Genomic DNA, 19,030 nt, shown 5'->3' on the forward strand with positions numbered 1-19,030 from the left:
TCCTACAAGTCCAGAACACTGCTCCCTTCCTTGTAGTTCCAGTCTCCCCCTTGGGTGAAGCGCTGGTCCCCCTCCTGTGGGTCATCCAGTTCTCTTCCTTCCTTTCAGTTCCAGCTCTCCCTCCTCTGGGTCCAGCACATCTCTCCCTTCCCTCCAGCACTGACTTCCCCCTCCTGTGGGTCCATCACATTTCTTCATTCTCATCAGCTCCAACCCCTTCTTGTGGGTCCAGCAGCTCTCTCCACGTCCCCCAAAGGCTACAGCAGCTATCTCCCTTCAGTTCTAGCTAGCCAGTCCCTTCCCCATAGGTTTAGCACCTCTATCCCTTCCCTCCAGCTCCATACTCTTCCTGTGTCTTTCCCTCCCTTGCCCCCACCCCTCGGGTCCAGTCATTCTCCAGGTCCTTCCTGGACTCTTCCTTCAGGTCCTTCCAACCCTCTATTGGCCCTCCAGATCTTCAGCAGCTTCTGGTGGCATTTAGTGATCACTCTGCCAGTTGCCACCGACCCAGCCGGTCTCTCTGCTGGATACAGCTTAGAACTCTGGCCAATGCTCCCAGGATCTGCCAGGCTGTTTTATAGAAGAGTCTTGTACCAGCTCTCAGTGTCATCACCTGTCTCTGCCAGTTGCCACCAACCCTACTGGTCCCACCACCAATCAGCCGCCAGACCCCCTCAGCCTTAGACTCTTTCTGCTTTTCTAGCTGCCTCTTGTGGGGCCACCAACTGTCCCTATGTTCCTCAGTCTCTTGAGTTCCCACCACCTGGATTCTTCTCCTTCAATGGTCCCACCACCAGTCATCAAGCCTGAGCCCCTCACTGGACTCCAGACTCTACTGGGTCCTCCGACTACTCTTACAACTCTTTCCTGCTGGTATATAAGTCCCTGCAGACCCTCCCACCACCAAGCTTTCCACTGCTGCACCAGTCTTCCCCTGTCAGGACTGGTCATCCTGGCCACTCTACTACACAGCACCTTTCCCCTATCAGTGCTGGTCAGCAGTGGCCTTAAGGGCTTACAGGGAGTTAGGCGGGAGGCCAGCTTTCCTCCTCCCGGGTCACCCAGCTCCCAAAGGAGCTTTAGCTTTTCCTAATTCTGAGCCTGGAAACTGTCCTTTTCAGCACCACAATCCTCTTAGGGTGAGTGGACAGCTCCTAGCAGCATTTGAAGCTCATACAAATCAGTTCCACTACTCAGGCTCTCTCAATGAGCTCAAGTGCACAGGCTCCCTCTACTGGCTGGTCAGTGACAGGGAACTTCATCCTGTCACAGCAATGCATCACAGAATATGCTTGTGTTTCAAGATGACCCACTTGGAGATATTTTACCCTGAAAATGAGGCAAAAGTAAAGCACAAGTTTACAAGGGCATAGTTGCCATTCCATAGTTTTTCAAGAACTTTTGCTGGATAGCTCATAATTTATATATTGTGACCAGGCAAGGCCAAACTGGACGTGTCTAGAGAACAAAACCCAGGTCACCCAAACCTTGGCTGAGTGAAAGAGATGTGTGGGGTAGCTTGGTATAACTGCAGTATGGTTAAGGAATAGTTCAAAAGTCTCATATGTCACAAAAACAAATCTTTATTTCATTGAACACAAACTATTGCTCCCAAAATCATGTCAACAAAAAATTAAAAACTTCCAACAAAAAATTAAAAACTTCCAATACAGTGCAAACGGTAGTCTTTCCACAAAAACACACAAATCAACTGTGTAGCCTTTGGTCAGTTTCTAGCCAAATGCTGGCTTCTATCACTGGCTTTCTGTGGCTTCTTTTGAAGGCTTAAGCCTGCATCTGCCACACAGTGCTGGACCCTTCCAGGAACACACTGCTTCCAACCAGGCCACCTCAAAATACTCTTGCTAGCATTAGCATTGAGGATTTTCCCCTTGGGGTTTTATTTTGTATTCAAAATCCCACCCAAGACTCCAATTAGCTTTTGGCAAAAGAAAAATAATCCACATAATGTCCCCTTGCTAGCAATACCTATACCAACCCTCAGGCTTAATTAGCAGTTCAGATTTATTTATTTTTTTTTTTTAAACCCAGTCTTGCCCAGTCCTTATCTAAGCAGGCTTTCTCTGGGCCTGCTTTCAGCTAATTAAGGTTCAATGCAGCAAAAGACACAAATGACACTTTCAGCCTGAAATTCAAACTAATTATTCACAGCTCTAATGAATCATTTAATCTATATAAAGATTTGTAAAATGCTCAGACCCATAACCAAACTCTTCTGTGATGACAACAGAGCTATGGTTGTAGTGGGACCATCACAGATCTTTACGGTCCCATACCTCTCATACAACAATACTTCTCTATAGACATAAAATGTTCACTTATCTCATGCAGTGAGAGGTTGATAGTAGATATCCAAATACAACCACAGCCAGTATAATAACTCAAAGTGCTTGTGCTGAAGTGTGTGCTATATTAGCTGTATTAAAAATGATGACCCCCCCCCCTCGACTCGAGTTTCGATGACTCTTCCTCAAGAGGGGACACTATTTCTGGCTAACGTTACCTTGGAATGCATTCTCGACTTTTACGCGTTCCAAGGTAACGTTAGGTAACTGGGCCTCTTCTCCCTCAAACAGAGGAGATTGAGAGGGGACATGATCGAAACAATCAAGATACTGAAGGGGATAGACTTAGTAGATAAGGACAGGTTGTTCACCCTCTCCAAGGTAGGGAGAACGAGAGGGCACTCTTTAAAGTTGAAAGGGGATAGATTCTGTACAAACATAAGGAAGTTCTTCTTCACCCAGAGAGTGGTGGAAAACTGGAACGCTCTCCCGGAGGCTATCATAGGGGAAAACACCCTCCAGGGATTCAAGACAAAGTTAGACAAGTTCCTACTGAACAAGGACGTACGCTGGTAAGGCTAGTCTCAGTTAGGGCACTGGTCTTTGACCAAAAGGGCCGCCACTTGAGCGGACTGCTGGGCGCGATGGACCACTGGTCTGACCCAGCAGCGGCATCTCTTATGTTCTTAGGTTTTATGTCTATAGAAAAGTATTGTTGCATGAGAGGTATGAGACCCTAAAGAGCTGTGATGGTCCCACTACAACCATAGCTCTGTTGTCATCACAGAAGAGTTTGGTTACGGGTCTAAGCACTTTACAAATCTTTATATAGATTAAATGATTCATTAGAGCTGTGATTTATTAGTTTGAATTTTAATCTATCATCACAGATTATTAGTAATTTTCCCTATATTGAGTACACTTTACGCCTGAAGCCATGAATATTGCAGCACTGACAGTTTGGGGTTTAAGTACAGTTTTCTTTGTAAGCCATCACACATTTTTGCTGTGAGCTCTAGCTCACTTCCATTTGTTCAAGGTCAGAGGTAATTGCAAAATCCTCATCCATTTCCTCAAAACTTAATTCATCAGCCATTTCAATTTCATTTTCATTAGAGTATACAATATCTCCAGAATCCTCCCAGTCATGGACTCCTACCTGAGCTTGCAGTGTGTGTGAATCTTGGACTCCTCTGGTTCTGGGCAGAGAAGGACTGGCTGGCTTCCTTCTCTCTGCTGTTTTCCCAGTGTGTGGCCCCTTGCTATTGTGAGCCTTACCCTTTTTTCTCCCTGAGTTTAGGTAATTAAGCTGCAATACAGGTGAGCTCCTGGTTCTGGCTACTTTTGTACTCAGGTGTTTGTTAAGCTGGCTTAAACCAATTCAGAAACTGGAGCTGTTCCAGTCCTGGCTTTGAAATTCTTCTGTCCCTGGTCTGATGGGATTTGAAGTCCTGTTACCCTTTCTTTTCCTTGTTTTACAGCAAAAGGTAAACAGGTATGGGAAGTCACTGACTCCTTTTGCACACTATTTTGCAAAGGAATTTTCTTTATAGGCAGTGTCCTAGGCTGGCCCTTGTGGCAATTCTCCAATTTTGTCATCAATTCTTGGGTACCTCAAGAGTTCCTTTGCCCTCACAGGGGCTTCCCTGTGATGATATGCACAGAAACCATTATTGTTAATATACTTGTAAAGTTACGAGATATTTGATAAAATAGTTTCAATGCTATTAATGACCAAAATATGAGCCTCGTTTTGTTAATTAATTTTTTGGCCCATTTTTCTGGGCAATAATGAGAAAAGTAATCTAATTTGGGTAATTCAATCAGTATATCTGAATTCAGTGTCAAAAACTGTATATATAAGCCAAATTTGAGCTTTCTATAAGTTTTGGTTTATGCACTATAGATACCGAAAGTAGCCACTTTTGTCAGTCTGTGCACGACCAGAACCAGAGTACTCCTCACATCAGGATCAAATGTGTATCTTAAGTCTAATATTTTGCACAGCTTGGTTTAAGACCTTAGGCTACTCACACATAAAATTTCTAATAATTTTAAGTGGAGGAGGTTTCCTATCCCACACAAAACTGCTTCAATATCTTCATCTGTTCAAGTAGGACTTGATAAGTCAGTTATGGCTCACCTGAGACTAGATGGCACTAATGAAGTCTCCCATTAAGCCACCCAGTGTAGCTTTGGGATCTCAACTGTTCTAAACAAGCTCTCTTTTATAGACTTTCTCCCTCAGAAATAGACTTCTGAATCATAAGAACATAAGAATTGCCTCTGCTGGATCAGACCAGTGGTCCATCTTGCCTAGCAGTCCGCTCACGCGGCAGCCCTTAAGTCAAAGACCAGTGCCCTATTTGAGTCTAGCCTTACTTGCATATGTTCTGTTCCAGTAGGAACTTATCCAACCTTGTCTTGAATCCCTGAAGGATACTTTCCCCTATAACAGCCCCATAAAAGGCGTCTAGGTTGTGATGAGTATCTCATAAAAAGAGTCTTTGATGCCTTTTCCCTGTCATCCTGTGCCTCTGCACAGGGTATAACCATTTGTTGTCTTTATTGACTCAGGGTTTCATATCTTGAGCATGCAGTACAAGGGTGTCTAGCTGATGTTTCTTGTCGAGGATGGAACTTGCACAGTGACAAAGTTGAAGTAGCTGACCTTATCAAAAACATACAGGCACTATTAAGACTCTATCTAGGCCACAGCCTTCTACTACTCCTTCATCTAGGAGACTTTCAGGAAGCCCATGATTCTCTTATTACTCTTCTACATATCGTTATATGTTCACTGCCCCTTTGGCTCAGAGAATCTACACTCAAGTCTCACATCCAAGCCAGTAGCAGGGACAAAAGTCACAGGCCCCTATGCAGCTTAAACAACCCAGTTTTTGGCTCCTTCATGGGGAGCATTGCTACTGTGCAGTTGTGGTTGCCAGAAAACCTTCTGATTGGGGCAGACTGCTATTCTTTCAAGAGAGGTGGCCCCTCATTGCCTCCGACCGTCAGATTCTTCAACTTATTCAACAGTTATACTTTCCATTGAGAAAGAGGGTCTCCTGAACATCCATCAAGAGATTCTTGTTTCAGCTGCCTCCAAATATGGGTAATTCATAAAGAGCTCTTAGCCTTTCTTCGGCAGAGTACCATAGAACTATATCTTCTGCTGGAGAGAGGTTAAGGGTTCTAATCCAGGTACTCAAACAAAAAAAAAAAAAGATGTGGAGAGAGTTTGAATGATTCTCTTCATATGGAATATAATCAATAACCAGCTCAATGGGAATTTTCAGATGGCATGAATCCACTCTTCCTCTGTTTCACAACTAGCCTTCCCATCAGCTCCTTGTGTAGTCACAAAATGTGTGGTGATAATGCCTAAAGCATTGTGCAGATGGGGCATTCATGTCTCCTCCTACATTGCAAACTTGTTGATCAAAATAGTCTTCCAGCAGATGGTGCAGGCATCCAATATGTCCACCATCCTTCTAGATCTCATTGGTTTCATAATCAATTACCACAAATGGACCAGTGCAGCACTTGGAGTTTGTGGGAACCTTTCTCGATACTATTAGGGCCATGTATTTCTACCTCAGCAAACAGTGAGCAACAAAATAATAACTATCCAAGCAGATTTCCAGTTCTGAATGAGTATCTGCTCTTCAACTTCTCCATTACATAAGCCAGGGGTGCCCAAAACGTCGATTGAGATCTATAAGTAGATCGCAAAGGCTATGCAAGTCGATCGCAGAGCCTGGGATCTCTCCCTGCTCCCTGCTGAAGCCGCCATAAGGAAAGGCCAGGCGCGTGCAGTGATTGCACACCGCTGGCCCACAAGCCTTCCCTCTTCATCAATTCTGACGTCAGAGGAAGTTCCGGGCTAGCCAGTCATCGATTGTCAGAATTGACATCATGGGAAGGTTTGTGGGCCGGCTGTTGTGCAGTCACCTGCGGTGGCGAGGAAGCAGGGAGAAATTGGTAGCAGTGGTTTTTTTTTGGGGGGGGGCAGGCAGAGAGAGACAAAGAAAGAAAGAAAAAGTTGGGGGAAGGAATGAAGTGTGGCAGGTGGCAAGGGACAGGCAGGGAGAGAGGAAGAAAAAGTTGGACTCATGGAGGGACAGAGAGAGATGTTGGTTGGGGAATGGAATGAGGTCTGGAGGAGCAGAAGCATACAGGAGGCAGAAAGAAAGAAAGAAATATTGGATGCACAGTCAGAAGGAAGTGCAACCAGAGACTTGTGAAATCACCAGACAGCAAAGGTAGGAAAAATTATTTTATTTTCAATTTAGTGATCAAAATGTGTTCGCTTTGAGAATTTATATCTGCTGTCTATATTTTGCACTATGGCCCCCTTATACTAAACCGCGATAGCGGTTTATAGCACAGGGAGCTGCGTTGAATACCCTGTGCAGCTCCCGATACTCATAGCATTCCTATGAGCATCAGGAGCAGCGCGGGGCATTCAGTGCAGCTCCCTGCACTAAAAACCTTGTGGTTTAGTCAGAAGTGGTGGTGGGGGGGTATATTTGTCTAATTTTGTATAATTGTTACTGATGTGACATTGCATATTTTAGTCATCTGCCTTGACCTCTGAAGAAAACCCAAATATAAATGATAATTAACATTTTCTCTGCATACAGTGTGCTTTGTGTTTTTTAAATTTTTATTGTTGGTAGATCATTTTGACTTGGTCATTTTAAAAGTAGCTCACAACCCAAAAACGTGTGGGCACCCTTGACCTAAGTCATATGGCTTCCACTGCCAATGTCACACCATCAGCTCAACTTCAAATTTGCATACCTCAGAGGACTCTCTCCATGGTCTCAGAATACGGGAACACTTTTAGATTGTGTCTCAAGTTACTCAGGCACTTTGCCACTCTTTGCAGTGATAGATGTTTCCACTCAACTGGACTCAGGGACTTCTATTTCAGTCCCCTTGGTATCAGAGTTTTAACTACACATGCCTTCATGTTAGGTTGGAGGGCTTATCTCCATGGCCTCCACACACTGGGTTCCTAGTCCCAACAGGAGACCCTGATAACCAGATAGCTATGTATTGCCTCTATAAGCAAGAAGGAACAGCAATCCGCATATGGACCTGGGCATATTCCTCAAAGCAGTTTATTTAGATGACAATCAGTTTGCTGTGATGGACCACTTGAACATAACCTTCCATTCCCACAAATGGTCCCTCAGCATACTGTGGTTCATCAGATTTTCCAGCAGTGAGGGACCCCAATAATAAATCACTTTGTATCTCTTCAAAGCAGCTCCCCTGCTAAAGCTCCAGGCTCTAAGTTCACAATTGAGTAGCCCTAGATTCTTTCTTCCTTTGTTGGATAATGGACTTTCTATATGTTTCTTCCCCGCTGCTGCTTATTGGGAAAATTCTTCTCAAGCTGCAGAGAGACCAAGAGACCATGATCTCAGTTGTTCCCTACTGGCCTTGCCAAATTGAATGTCTTTTGTTAGTGGAACCATCACTCAGGGTGGGCAGTCGCTCTGTCATAGAAACTCCAATTTTCTTGTCCTGATGGCATAGTTTTTTAAATAGGTGTAGTCTTTTTGAACTTTACAGAAGACATATCCAGAATACTTGTAGCTTCTCAAACACCTACCACACAAAAATGTCATAATTATAAATGGTTTCGCTTTTCTCTCTGGTGTATAGCTGACACACTTAACCCTATATATGTTCTAAAGCCCATAGACAGTCCACCCAGCTTTTTGTTTCCTATGACCCACATCGACTGGGAGTGTCTATCAGCAAATGCACAATCTCCAGTTGGTTAGCAGATTGCATCTCTTTTATTTATGCCCAGGCTGGGCTGACTCTTGAGGATGATGTCAAGGCTCACAATGTCAGTGCCATAATGACGTTGGTAGCCCACTTGAAATCAGCCTCCACAGAGATTTACAAGGCAGTGACATGGACTTCGATCCACACATTCACATCTTACTACTATCTTCAACAGAATTCCTGATCTGACATCTGGTTTGGTCAAACAGTTCTGTAGAATTTGTTTGGTTTCTAGACTCCCACTCCACCCCCCCCCCCATCCCCCTAGGCCCACATTCTGTTCCACGCTGAATCTTAACATTAGCATGTGTTTATTTCTCAAGTTAATTACCGCAATGTTGGTAATTTACTTAAGGTTGGCCTCAATTAATTAATATCTCATTGTTTGGCCAATAAGAATGGTGAGTCCATATTGCAGAATGTCTTTTGAGGTTTAGAATCTACCTCTATCCCCTATTTTTGTACAATTTCCAGATGGCCTCTTTTTCTTTTCTTACTTTCTTTTTTCTTTTTGTTTTATTAGGATAAAAAGGCCTCTTGCTAACAAAGCTGTAATCTTGCTTTCTCCTTTTAATGTTAAAGACAACCTAAAGTATCATCCAGATCTTTGACAAAAAAACAAATTGCTTTCCTGTGTTCTCTATAGACAGTAGGATAGACATCTGTTCTATATTCCCTTGGAGTTGTATTTTTTGAGCTATCAAAAACTGATGCAGTCCTGCATAATCATGCAGCATGGACACTTGTATTTCTGCTTAGTAAAGCTAAACGTTTTAGTTTTAGAAAAGCTAAAAGAGAGATTTTTCACAAGAAGACGTTGTCTATATCACATCACCTATTTGAAGGACTTCTGTTATACTCTTCATAGTAGACATCACTACAGTTAAGTGGTTTTCTTTTACTTTTGGAGTTGCAAAATATCTGTTGATCTTCTGTTGGTTCCCCCTCCCCAGGGAGCTACAATAGTTTTGTAACCAGCCATGAAAGAGATTTAGGGAAAATAGACTGCAGCAATTGAAAGCAGCACATTTGTAATTGAAATTGCTTTTTGAAAAAGCTTTAGGGGCCCTTTTACTAAACTGCAGTAAGAAATGGCCATAACATGCCTATATCTAGTTTTTTCTCACCCCAATATTTATTTTTTTTCATTAGTGACCATTAGCTTTAAAAAAAAAATTTACTGTGGCAGCACTTACCAACACCTGTTGACTCCTTAGTTATTCATGAGCTAACCAGTTAGTGCGTATTAATGTAGTTGCACTAAGTAGAGTAAGAACATGTGTAGGGGCATAATCAAAACACACGTCTTAAGTCTGTTTTGGGCCTTGGGCCCAGAGTCGGTAGCATCCAAAGTCCATTCTTGAAAAATAACGTCCCAAAATTTTTTTTTCACGAAAATCGTCTTATCTGTGCGTTCAGCCATTTGATTGTCCAGACCCTATCTTTATACCACATTCTTGTCCAAAAAATCATCCAAGTCCCAAACATCTAGAACAAGACCTTTTGGATATGGGAGGGGCCAGCAAAGTGATGGACTGACCCCCAGACATAGCAACAGAGTAGTGGGGCATCTTAGAGAGCACTGCTGTGAACTTCACAAAATGGGTCCCTTGCAGGTAATTTTGAGTATCCCAAACCCAATTATACCCATCTGTCTGGCCTAAAAAGTCTATGGATATGTCCCCAAAACTATTTTGATTATTGGTACTTGGATGACCTGACTTTTAGGTTGTCCAAGTACTGACTTGGGTGGGTTTTTGGACGTACCATATTTTTCGCTCCATAAGACATACCTGACCATAAGACGAACCCACCTCTAGAGGAGGAAAAATCAAGAAAAAAAAATTCTGAACCAAATGGTGTGCCCTGTACCCTGTCCCCCCTCTGGTGATCTAGTAGTAGGCTAGGACAGGGTACAGGGCACAACTAGTGGTGGGCACCTCTAATAGTAGTGTCTAGTGGCAGCCAACCAGCCAGCTCCCAAACCCCCAGCCAGAGAGCAGGGGAACACGGACAGGAATACGGAAAGCACGCTGGACCGCCGGATGCCAGAAGGAGGTACGGGTCTTGTTTGGAGCTTTTTTCATTCGCTCCTTAAGACGCACCCTTATTTCCACCCCCTTTTTGGGGGTGGAAAAAGGGCATCTTATGGCGTGAAAAATACAGCATTTCACTTTCAATTATGTGCCCCATATTCTCTGCCCCAACATGATCCCTCCCCATTCAAAAAAAAATTACTGTATGCTTAGTGTGCGCACACAATAAGACTAACATGAAACACTTTAATGCATACTGTGTTAGGGTGTTTTTGCTGTGTTTGATAATGGAATTTCATTTTACAGATTCAAAGTATTGAGGCTATTCTGAAACAAAAGATGTCTCAACGGGAATCAATAATTAATCAGCCTAGAAGATCGTGTACACTTCGAAACTATTCTAAATTTAACCCAGATATTTTGGGAAAGGTAAATGTTGTTGCATTTGTATTTGTGCCTTGATTTTCATCTTTTTTATTTCTTTCTAACCTTTACAACATATTGTATATTTGAAATACTGAAATTTTTTAATGTTTTTATAGTGATTTAAATTTTTTTAATTTTATTTGTATGCAATTTTATAAAATTCAAGTACAAGTTAACACCTACATTGGCAAAATTAGAGCACAGAAGCAAATATGATGCAAGCACTAACTCCACAAAAGTTAAAGAAAGATGCAACCATGCTTCAGTATTAAATTCCATATATGAGGGGCAGAGCTACATTAACAACAACAGCAACAATTTATTATTTCTATAGCGCTACCAGGCGCATGCAACACTGTACATTGTACATGTAAGAGACGGTCCCTGCTCAGAAGAGCTTACAATCTAATTGACCACCATTGGCTGAATTGTACCTAGAAGAAGTAAGGTCAGCACCCAAAATGTCAATCATTCTGTTACATAAACACGGGAGTCTGTACGTTAGGTGATCAATCCATGCTTTTGAACCTTTGCAGAAGGGTGTCAATTACATCTTTCAGCTCTTCCTTCACCGGTGGAGTATAGTACCTACTCTAGGCTTTCCTTCTGCAAGCAAACTGAGAAGTTGTGTTCTGATCTGCTCTGTTCGGTTTTTATTTTCAGGTATTTTTCTTCTATTTTGGGAGGCTTTGATACCTAGAGGATCCAATTTTGGGGGCTACTCTGCCTGGGAGAGGCTGCAGATTCTGCAAAGGCAAGCTGCAGGTTGCAGAGCAGCCCCAAGGTATACCTGTTGAGCCATCATGCTTTGTGATTTTTCAAGGCTCGGCATCTGTTCTCCTGGAAGCTGTTTTGCCTTCTGATTTATCAGAGGCTTGAGCGCAGGCAATGGTGCCCCCTTTGAGTTTCAAGGAGCTGGTTGCATTTTAATCTTCCCCCATTGCACTGTGAGGATCTTTGGGGTTGGAGTCCTCAGTTGGCGTCTATCTGACTGGCAGCCTGAAGATATCCAGTTGGGGTCTATTTCTAGCAATGATTTGAAGCAGAAAATCCTTCCCGTTCTGTCAGGCTGCAGCAAAATTGACACAGGCAAACACCAGCAAAACTTGAGTATACAGCCCATTATTCCCTATGGGGAAAATCAGGGGGGGGAGGTCAGAAAGTTAATTTTAAGGGTTTCTGAGGGTCTCACTCCTCCAATACCCCTTTCCCTGAGTTCTTTGACTTTCTGGGGAGCCCTCATGTGCGATTTTAGCACAAATTCACTGGTGGCAGCCAGTTTGAATTTTCAACGCGTCCATCTGCCTTAAAACCTCTCGATTTAGCTCAAAATTGACTGGGATGGACTCTTCAGGCTGTTTTGCCCCTATATCATGCCGGTTTTGTGCTGGATTGTCACATGCCATAGGGCTTGCGAGGAGGAGTGGGAGCCTTGGCTTAGCCTCCTCTGAGCTGCAGAGGGCTGCAGGGGGTCTAAGTCATAGGGAGAAAATTCTTTCCGGGGTCCACACACAGCAGAGGCGCAAAACGCAAGTGCATGAACACTGCGGAGCCCAAGAAAAGCCAATCTGAGGTCCTTCAGGGGTCTTTGAGGCCTCCTGTGCTAGGAAATTACCCTGGAGTTTGTGAATCTCTTGTGGAAAGCTTAGTTGATGGGTCCGGGACAAACACTTCTTGGGGGCACTCTGGCAGGGAGCCAGGGAGATCTATCTCCTCCGGAGATCTCCCTGCTGGATAGCAAGCTGGCTCCTAGCCTAAGTGATCAAGCAGAGCAAGATTGGTAGGATTGGAGGTCAGACTCCATGCCTTTATATCCCAGGACTTAGCTGCTTTTCTGGAGGATTCAGGTTCTCTTTCAGGGGCCAAGAGTAAAGAAGCAATAGTTGCCCTCGACTAGGGAGAGGATCCATTGGTGAGGTGATTTTTCAAGTCGACTACCGTGCCACATGTTATGGATGCACTCAGGAAGTTGAAGTTGGAACCTCAGTTGCCATCTGGTTCACAGTGCACAGTCATGAGCGGCACAAATACTCAGACCACCTTTTTTCCCGGGCATCAATTTGCTGGTCACTGAGCAATGGGAGACTCCAGAAGGTTCCCTAAAGGTGGCAAAATCTATGTCCAAACTTTACCCTATGGCTCCAGAATTTCAGCAATTGTTTAGTCAGCCAAAAATGGATTTCATGTTGGCCCAGGTAACTAAACATACTTCACTCTTTAGTGAAGGAGGAGTGATGCTAAAGGATCCGCAAGATTGCAAGGCGGACATGGTCCTTAAGTGACAGTTTGAAGTGCTGGCTTTGGGTATGAAAGTTGCAGCGGCAGCCTCATTTGTGGCCTGTGCCTGTGGCCGTACCAAGCTATAGATTCTGAGGAGGAGGAGGACATCTGCCCTTAGCTAGTACTGGAGGGGGTGAATTATCTGGCAGAGATTAAATAAATTATTTGCTTCGGTCTTCACCAAGGAAGACTGGGGGAGCTACCAGTGCCATAAATGGTATTCAATTCTGATGAATCAGAGAAGCTCAAACAAATCTCTGTAACACTGAAAGATATAATGGGTCAATTTAAATTGAACAGTAGCAAATTGCCTGAGCCAGATGGTATTCATCCCAGAATGCTGATAGAATTGAAAAATGAACTTGCAGAGCTATTGCTAGTAATTTGTAATTTTTCTTTAAAATCCAGCATAGTATCGGAAGACTGGATGGTAGCCAACATGATGCCAATTTTTAAAAAGGGTTCCAGAGGTGATCCGGGAAATTTATAGTTTGATGAGTCTGATGTCGGTCCCAGGCAAAATGGTAGAGACTATTGTAAGAACAAAATGACAGAACATATACATAAGCATGGATTAATGAGAGAAAGTCAACATGATTTTTTTTTTTTTTTAATTTATATTCCACCATTAACAAGACAGATTATAGTATTATACACATTATAAATATACAAACAACAGATATAAAAGTATTACAAATAATTATTCATTAAACGTCTATGACCATATTTCATCATACAAAACAAACGATGCTTCAACAGTCAACCGTACATAAGTTCTTCTGCTGCCTGATGTAAACTGCAAGTTTATTCCATTCAGTGGTACCTGAACAAGAGAAGGCACTAGTCTGCATTGCTTCCAGGTGCAACTTTTTTCGTGATGGAATGATTAAATCGGCGTGTCCAGCAGAACACAATGCATGGGGAGGTGCGTAAGATGAAATACAGTCCTGCAAGTACTTAGAAGCCAATTGATGCACACTCAAATAAACCATCAGCAATAGCTTATATTTATTTCTATCCTCCTCACTGTCTCGTCGGCTCACAACCTTGACTCCTCTCTCTCCTTCTCTGCTCAGATCCAACAAACCGCCAAATCCTGTCGCTTCCTCCTCTATAATATTACCAAAATCCATCCTCTTCTCTCTAACACACAACCAAAACCCTTGTCCATGCCCTCTTCACCTCTCGCTTAGACTATTGCAACATACTTCTCTCCAGCCTCCCACGCACCCGTCTCTCGCCTCTTCGATCTGTTCAAAATTCTGCTGTGTGACTCATATTCCGTGAGAGCTGCTATTCTCAAATTACCCCTCTCCTCAAGTCACTTCATTGGCTTCCTGTCCATTTCTGAATCAGTTTAAACTCCTCTTGCAGACTTACAAGTGCATTCACTCTGAAGCCCCCAATATCTCTCCTCACTTATTTCCCCCTATGCTCTCCCCGTGATCTCCGCTCATCGGACAAACCCCTCTTATCTGTATCCTTCTTATCCACTGCCAACTCCAGAGTCTGTCCCTTCTTTCTTGCAGCACCATATGCCTGGAACAGGCTGCCTGAATCAATACGTTGTGCTCCATCCCTGGCAGTGTTTAAATCCAAGCTAAAGGCCCACTTTTTTAAAACTGCTTTCAACTCTTTACTCCCACTCACTGCTGTCAGATACCTATACCCACTGTATCATTCCCTCTACCATAATCTCCCCAATCCTGTAATATCCTGTCTAAATTAGATTGTAAGCTTTTCTGAGCAGGGACTATCTATTGTTTGTTAAAATGTACAGCGCTGCGTATGCCTTTTCAGCGCTATAGAAATAATAAGTAGTAGTAGTAGCAGCAAATAACATTACTGTTTGGCCATAAAACTAGTAGGTTTGGCATGCAATATGTTTGTATTGATGTGCCCTGTTTTATGTGGTTGCTTATTACATGTATTTTGAGCTAAATAAAACAAAAATGAAATCCCTAGAATCCTAGAAGATCACATTGGAAATGTCCAAAGCCCACCTAAGTCCCATCCACAGAAATCAAGTCTATCACACTGACATCTAACCATACTGAAAAGTATACTTCCTTACAATGCCTATGTAGCTTGTTAGCTTTAACCTGTGTGCTACAAAGGAAGCTACAACCGTCTACAATGATATTCCTAGTTCGAATCCAACTCAGTTCCTGTGACAGAAAATAAATTAAAACATTAAACAAATTTTAAAAAATGGTATGGTGCCAACATTTTACAGTTAAAATAGAAAATAACATAAATTCTCTATTCTAATAACATCAAAATTATAACATTAAGGACATTGGTTGGACATCTAACTTCCACCTAAAAAACCCCGATTCTGTGAAGGATATCTAGAAAGGTGGACGTCCAACTGACGCTGAGCAACGTTCTTAAACGCGATTCTACAAAGTGCGCCTAACAAGGACGTCCAAATTATGCCCAAATGTAGGCAAACTTTGCAGAATTTGGACCTTAATGTTTAAACATTTATATTTCCTCTGACATCATTCAGTGACAATTAGCATACAATGATAAAGCTGATCACGTATTCAGCCTTTCTGAGAATACAGGTCTAAAAGATGGGATAAAATTCTTCTATGCGCACACATCCTCTGTGTCTAGTACATTTTAGTGCTGCCCGATTCTAAGTGATTTGGATTTTAAAAAAAAAAAATTGGCCTCGCCAATTCAGTTACCAACCCTCGCCCCCTAAAGCAGGAGCAACAGTGCTGCCTCTTGCTGGCCGTTCACTGCCGCTTCTGCTTTAGGGGGCGAGGGGGGAGAGCCAGTCGGGAAGTGCTTGAGCCCGAGCGATGGAGGTTGCTGCAGAGGTCTCTAGTTTGGTGCTCGATGAGGACGAAAACCTGGAGCTGTTCAGCAAAGTAAAGATCGCAAACGCAATGAGAATGAGAGCTCAGAAAGGAGTTAGCAGCGGAAGTCGGTGCTGTTGTTGCCTCCTGACGTGATTCTGGTAAAAGTTTTGCTTACACTTAAGAGAGAAAAGTATGGTGTGATTTTTTTTTTTTTTTCTAAACTGTACTCTCTTTCTGAACCTCGCACTTTTGTTCAGGCTTTGGCTTGTTTCTTGTATAAATGATTGTTTGGTGAACTTTGCTGCGGTTTGCCAGCCAGATGAATGCTTATGCATTTAGAAATTCTGAATTTTGTACTTCTGTGAAATTGCAGCATCTGAAAGTCCTACAGCTGGGATCTTGAAGAAGAGTGTGAGAAAAGTAAAGGAGTATTTAATTTGTGTTACAGCAACTAGATGGGTAGTCGGTTGTGATTTTAAGGCTGCTCACTAAAATTTCAGCATCTATGAGACAAACTTGTTTTTTTCTGTTGCACCGAGCTTTCTGGACTCCTGTTCATTTACAAAAATTAGATAGCTCTAAGTCTAATAGATGTTGCCATTGTTATCTCGAAGCGGGGACTTTAGATCATTTATTGTTTTATTGTCCATTCATTTTGGCTTTTTGGAAATCGATTTGGGGCTAAATAAATTGTTTGTTGGAAAATCCTGTGGCTCTATCCTATGATACTATATTATTTGGAATGTCAATGAGGAAGAAAAGTCAAATTTCTGCAAAGAATAATAAGCTATTACTTATTATGACAAGAGTTGCCATTCAGCAGATTACAATTAATTGGAAAAATTGGAATAGATTAAATTATAGTTTTTGGTGGAATTCATTATGTCATATGTACAAGATGGAAATAATGTTAGCCTTGCAGAAAGGTAATTTTAATAATTTTCAGGAGGTTTGGAGGCCATTAATGGAATATTGTAATGAGTAATTATTGGATTATCATTTTTCCCTAATAGGTATTATTACAAAGTATGGGGGGTGGAATTTCTGATTTAATATTAAATGATTAGATTAATAAGACAGAATATATAATATATTATATGATATATGTACTACATATAAATTAGTAGGGTTGGGAGAGAGGGTTTAAATATTATGATTTAAATTAAATTGATAGAGAATCAAGTGATATTGTATAAGTTTAAATGTTATTTTATGATACACTTGTTGTAAAATGTAAAATGAATAAAGAATTTTTTTTTAAAAAAGAAGCTGTCGTATAGCTGATGTAAAAGCCAAAAGAAATTGATTTTACATTTTTAAAATTCAAAGTTCCTGTAGCAGTTAAAAAATCCACATGAATGTTTATTAAGTTTTATGTTTGGAGAAAAAAATATATATATTTTTTTAAATATCACTGCCACATTAGAATTTTATTTTATTTGTTTTCTGTTTTACAACATCTAAGAAACAACGGTGTTTGGGTTCTTCATTTTATTCTGTATGAATGGCTGTTCCTTTTTCTTTGAAGATGATAATATAAATAAACTTTATAACTGGGAAATAAAGAGTGCTATTTTCTATGCCAGGAAGTGACAGAGCAGTAGAAATTTGGAGTCTGGAAGAGGGGATTCAAAGAGACTGGGGGGGGAGGAAAGGAGAGTAGAAATAATGGGTCTAAAAACAGAGAGAGAAAGAGAGATGGTGGATAATGGGATGGAGGGAGGGAAGGAACAGAAAGGGAGAGAAGTTGGACACAAAGAATGGTGTGGAGGGGGATAGAAGAGAAAGGGAGAGATGGTGGACCCTGGGGTGGTGGGGAAGGAGGGAGAGATGCTGGATGAAAGGGTAGTTGAGAAAAGGAGAGATGGTGGATCTGGGGATGGTGGGGTCCATCGCTGCAACTGCGGGGATGGAGATGAAAAAAAGGAAAGATGCCAGACCTCTGGGGGAGAGATGGAAGATGGATGGTTAGCATGGAGAAAGAAGGAGACCCTGGCAAGCAAGTTATCAGAAGACAACCAGAGCCTGGGACCAACATGATTTGAATAATGACCAGACAACTAAAGGTAGAAAAAATAATTTTATTTTCTGTTTTGTGATTACAATATGTCAGATATGAAATGTGTATCCTGCCAGAGCTGGTGTTAGACCTTGAACATGAGCTAGGATTTAACAGAGAGAAGGAAAGTCTTTTTTTGTTTATTTTGTTTACACCACAGTGCCAGTGTGGGTAGAAGAGGGCAAAGGGGGTGAAGAGGGTATAAAAGGGTGAAGAGGCTATAAAATAAATCCACCAAGATGTTAGAAAAAAACCCTACCCAGTTGGGCAGGAAAATCAAATCGAAAAATCAATTCAGTAGGCTGAATCGAATCAAATTTTTTTTTCATGAATCGAGCAGCACTAGTACATTTACAAAAAACATATTTTATGTCTATATAAAGGTGATTAACCATTCATATCCTGAAATTAAATGGATTATAATGTTACCTATTCTGCAGTCACTTGCACATAAAACCCAGTAGATAGCAGTATTTCACTTTTTCTATCCTGTGTTGACTAACACATGTTTTTATCTACATAAACCATACATCCTCTTAGTCCTTGCGTAGGGGCCTTTTTGGTAAACAGTGCCTTGCCTTTTCCATATCCTTTACAGCTGTAACTGAACAATGGGTTCTGATTATTTTCTATTTTTCCATGCCAAAACCACAAATTAACCCCTACAATTCTTAACATACGCTTGAGTGTAGGTTTGAAAGTGTAAAAAATATGAATTCTTAATTACAGTATCTCATGTACCTTCCCTAAAGCCTCATTTTATCCCCAAAATTTCAATATATTCAACTTGGTTTTAAGTCAGTCATGATTCCTGATATTTTTAATCCAATAACTCTGCTTTCATGTCATCTGTCGCACCTGTAGATCCCACAGCATCCCTCCAGCAGTGTTTGTTCTCTACCAGGCGTGATGTCCCTGCTCTTTACCCTCGTGCTACCAGTTATGTCATCAGTAGGCAGGGCCAGCAATATCTCAGTGGTGAGCAGGAAAGTTTGAGCAACTGGCGGCTCAGAAGAAACAGATACCGGCTGCACAAGCATCCTCTCCCACAGTGGCTCCCTCCAGCAGTGTTTGTTCTTGCCTCACCAATCTACTGCATTTCTTTGAAGGGGTGAATGAACATGTGGTAAAGATGAGCTGGTTGATATTGTGTATCTGGATTTTCAAAAGGCATTTGACAAAGTAGCTCATGAAAGACTTCTGAGGAAATTAGAAGGTAATGGGATAGGAGGTAATGTCCTATTATGGATTAAGAACTGGTTGAAAGACAGAAAACAGAGAGTAGGTTTACAGTAATGTGAA

The 19,030-nt window shown here is 41.9% G+C and overlaps 1 protein-coding gene across 2 annotated transcripts in view; it reads left to right on the forward strand.

Annotated features, from left to right (window-relative positions):
- Positions 1–19,030, forward strand: part of SMCHD1 (structural maintenance of chromosomes flexible hinge domain containing 1) — a 719,028-nt gene that overhangs the window by 602,284 nt on the left and 97,714 nt on the right. For both annotated transcript variants that reach the window (XM_033933958.1, XM_033933959.1), the window contains one exon: positions 10,457–10,579. In XM_033933958.1, the coding sequence (XP_033789849.1) occupies positions 10,457–10,579 (123 nt within the window). The remainder of the gene's footprint in view (positions 1–10,456; positions 10,580–19,030) is intronic.

Source organism: Geotrypetes seraphini, chromosome 2 (genome assembly GCF_902459505.1).
Source record: "Geotrypetes seraphini chromosome 2, aGeoSer1.1, whole genome shotgun sequence".
In the NCBI taxonomy this organism is placed as follows: Eukaryota; Metazoa; Chordata; class Amphibia; order Gymnophiona; family Dermophiidae; genus Geotrypetes; species Geotrypetes seraphini.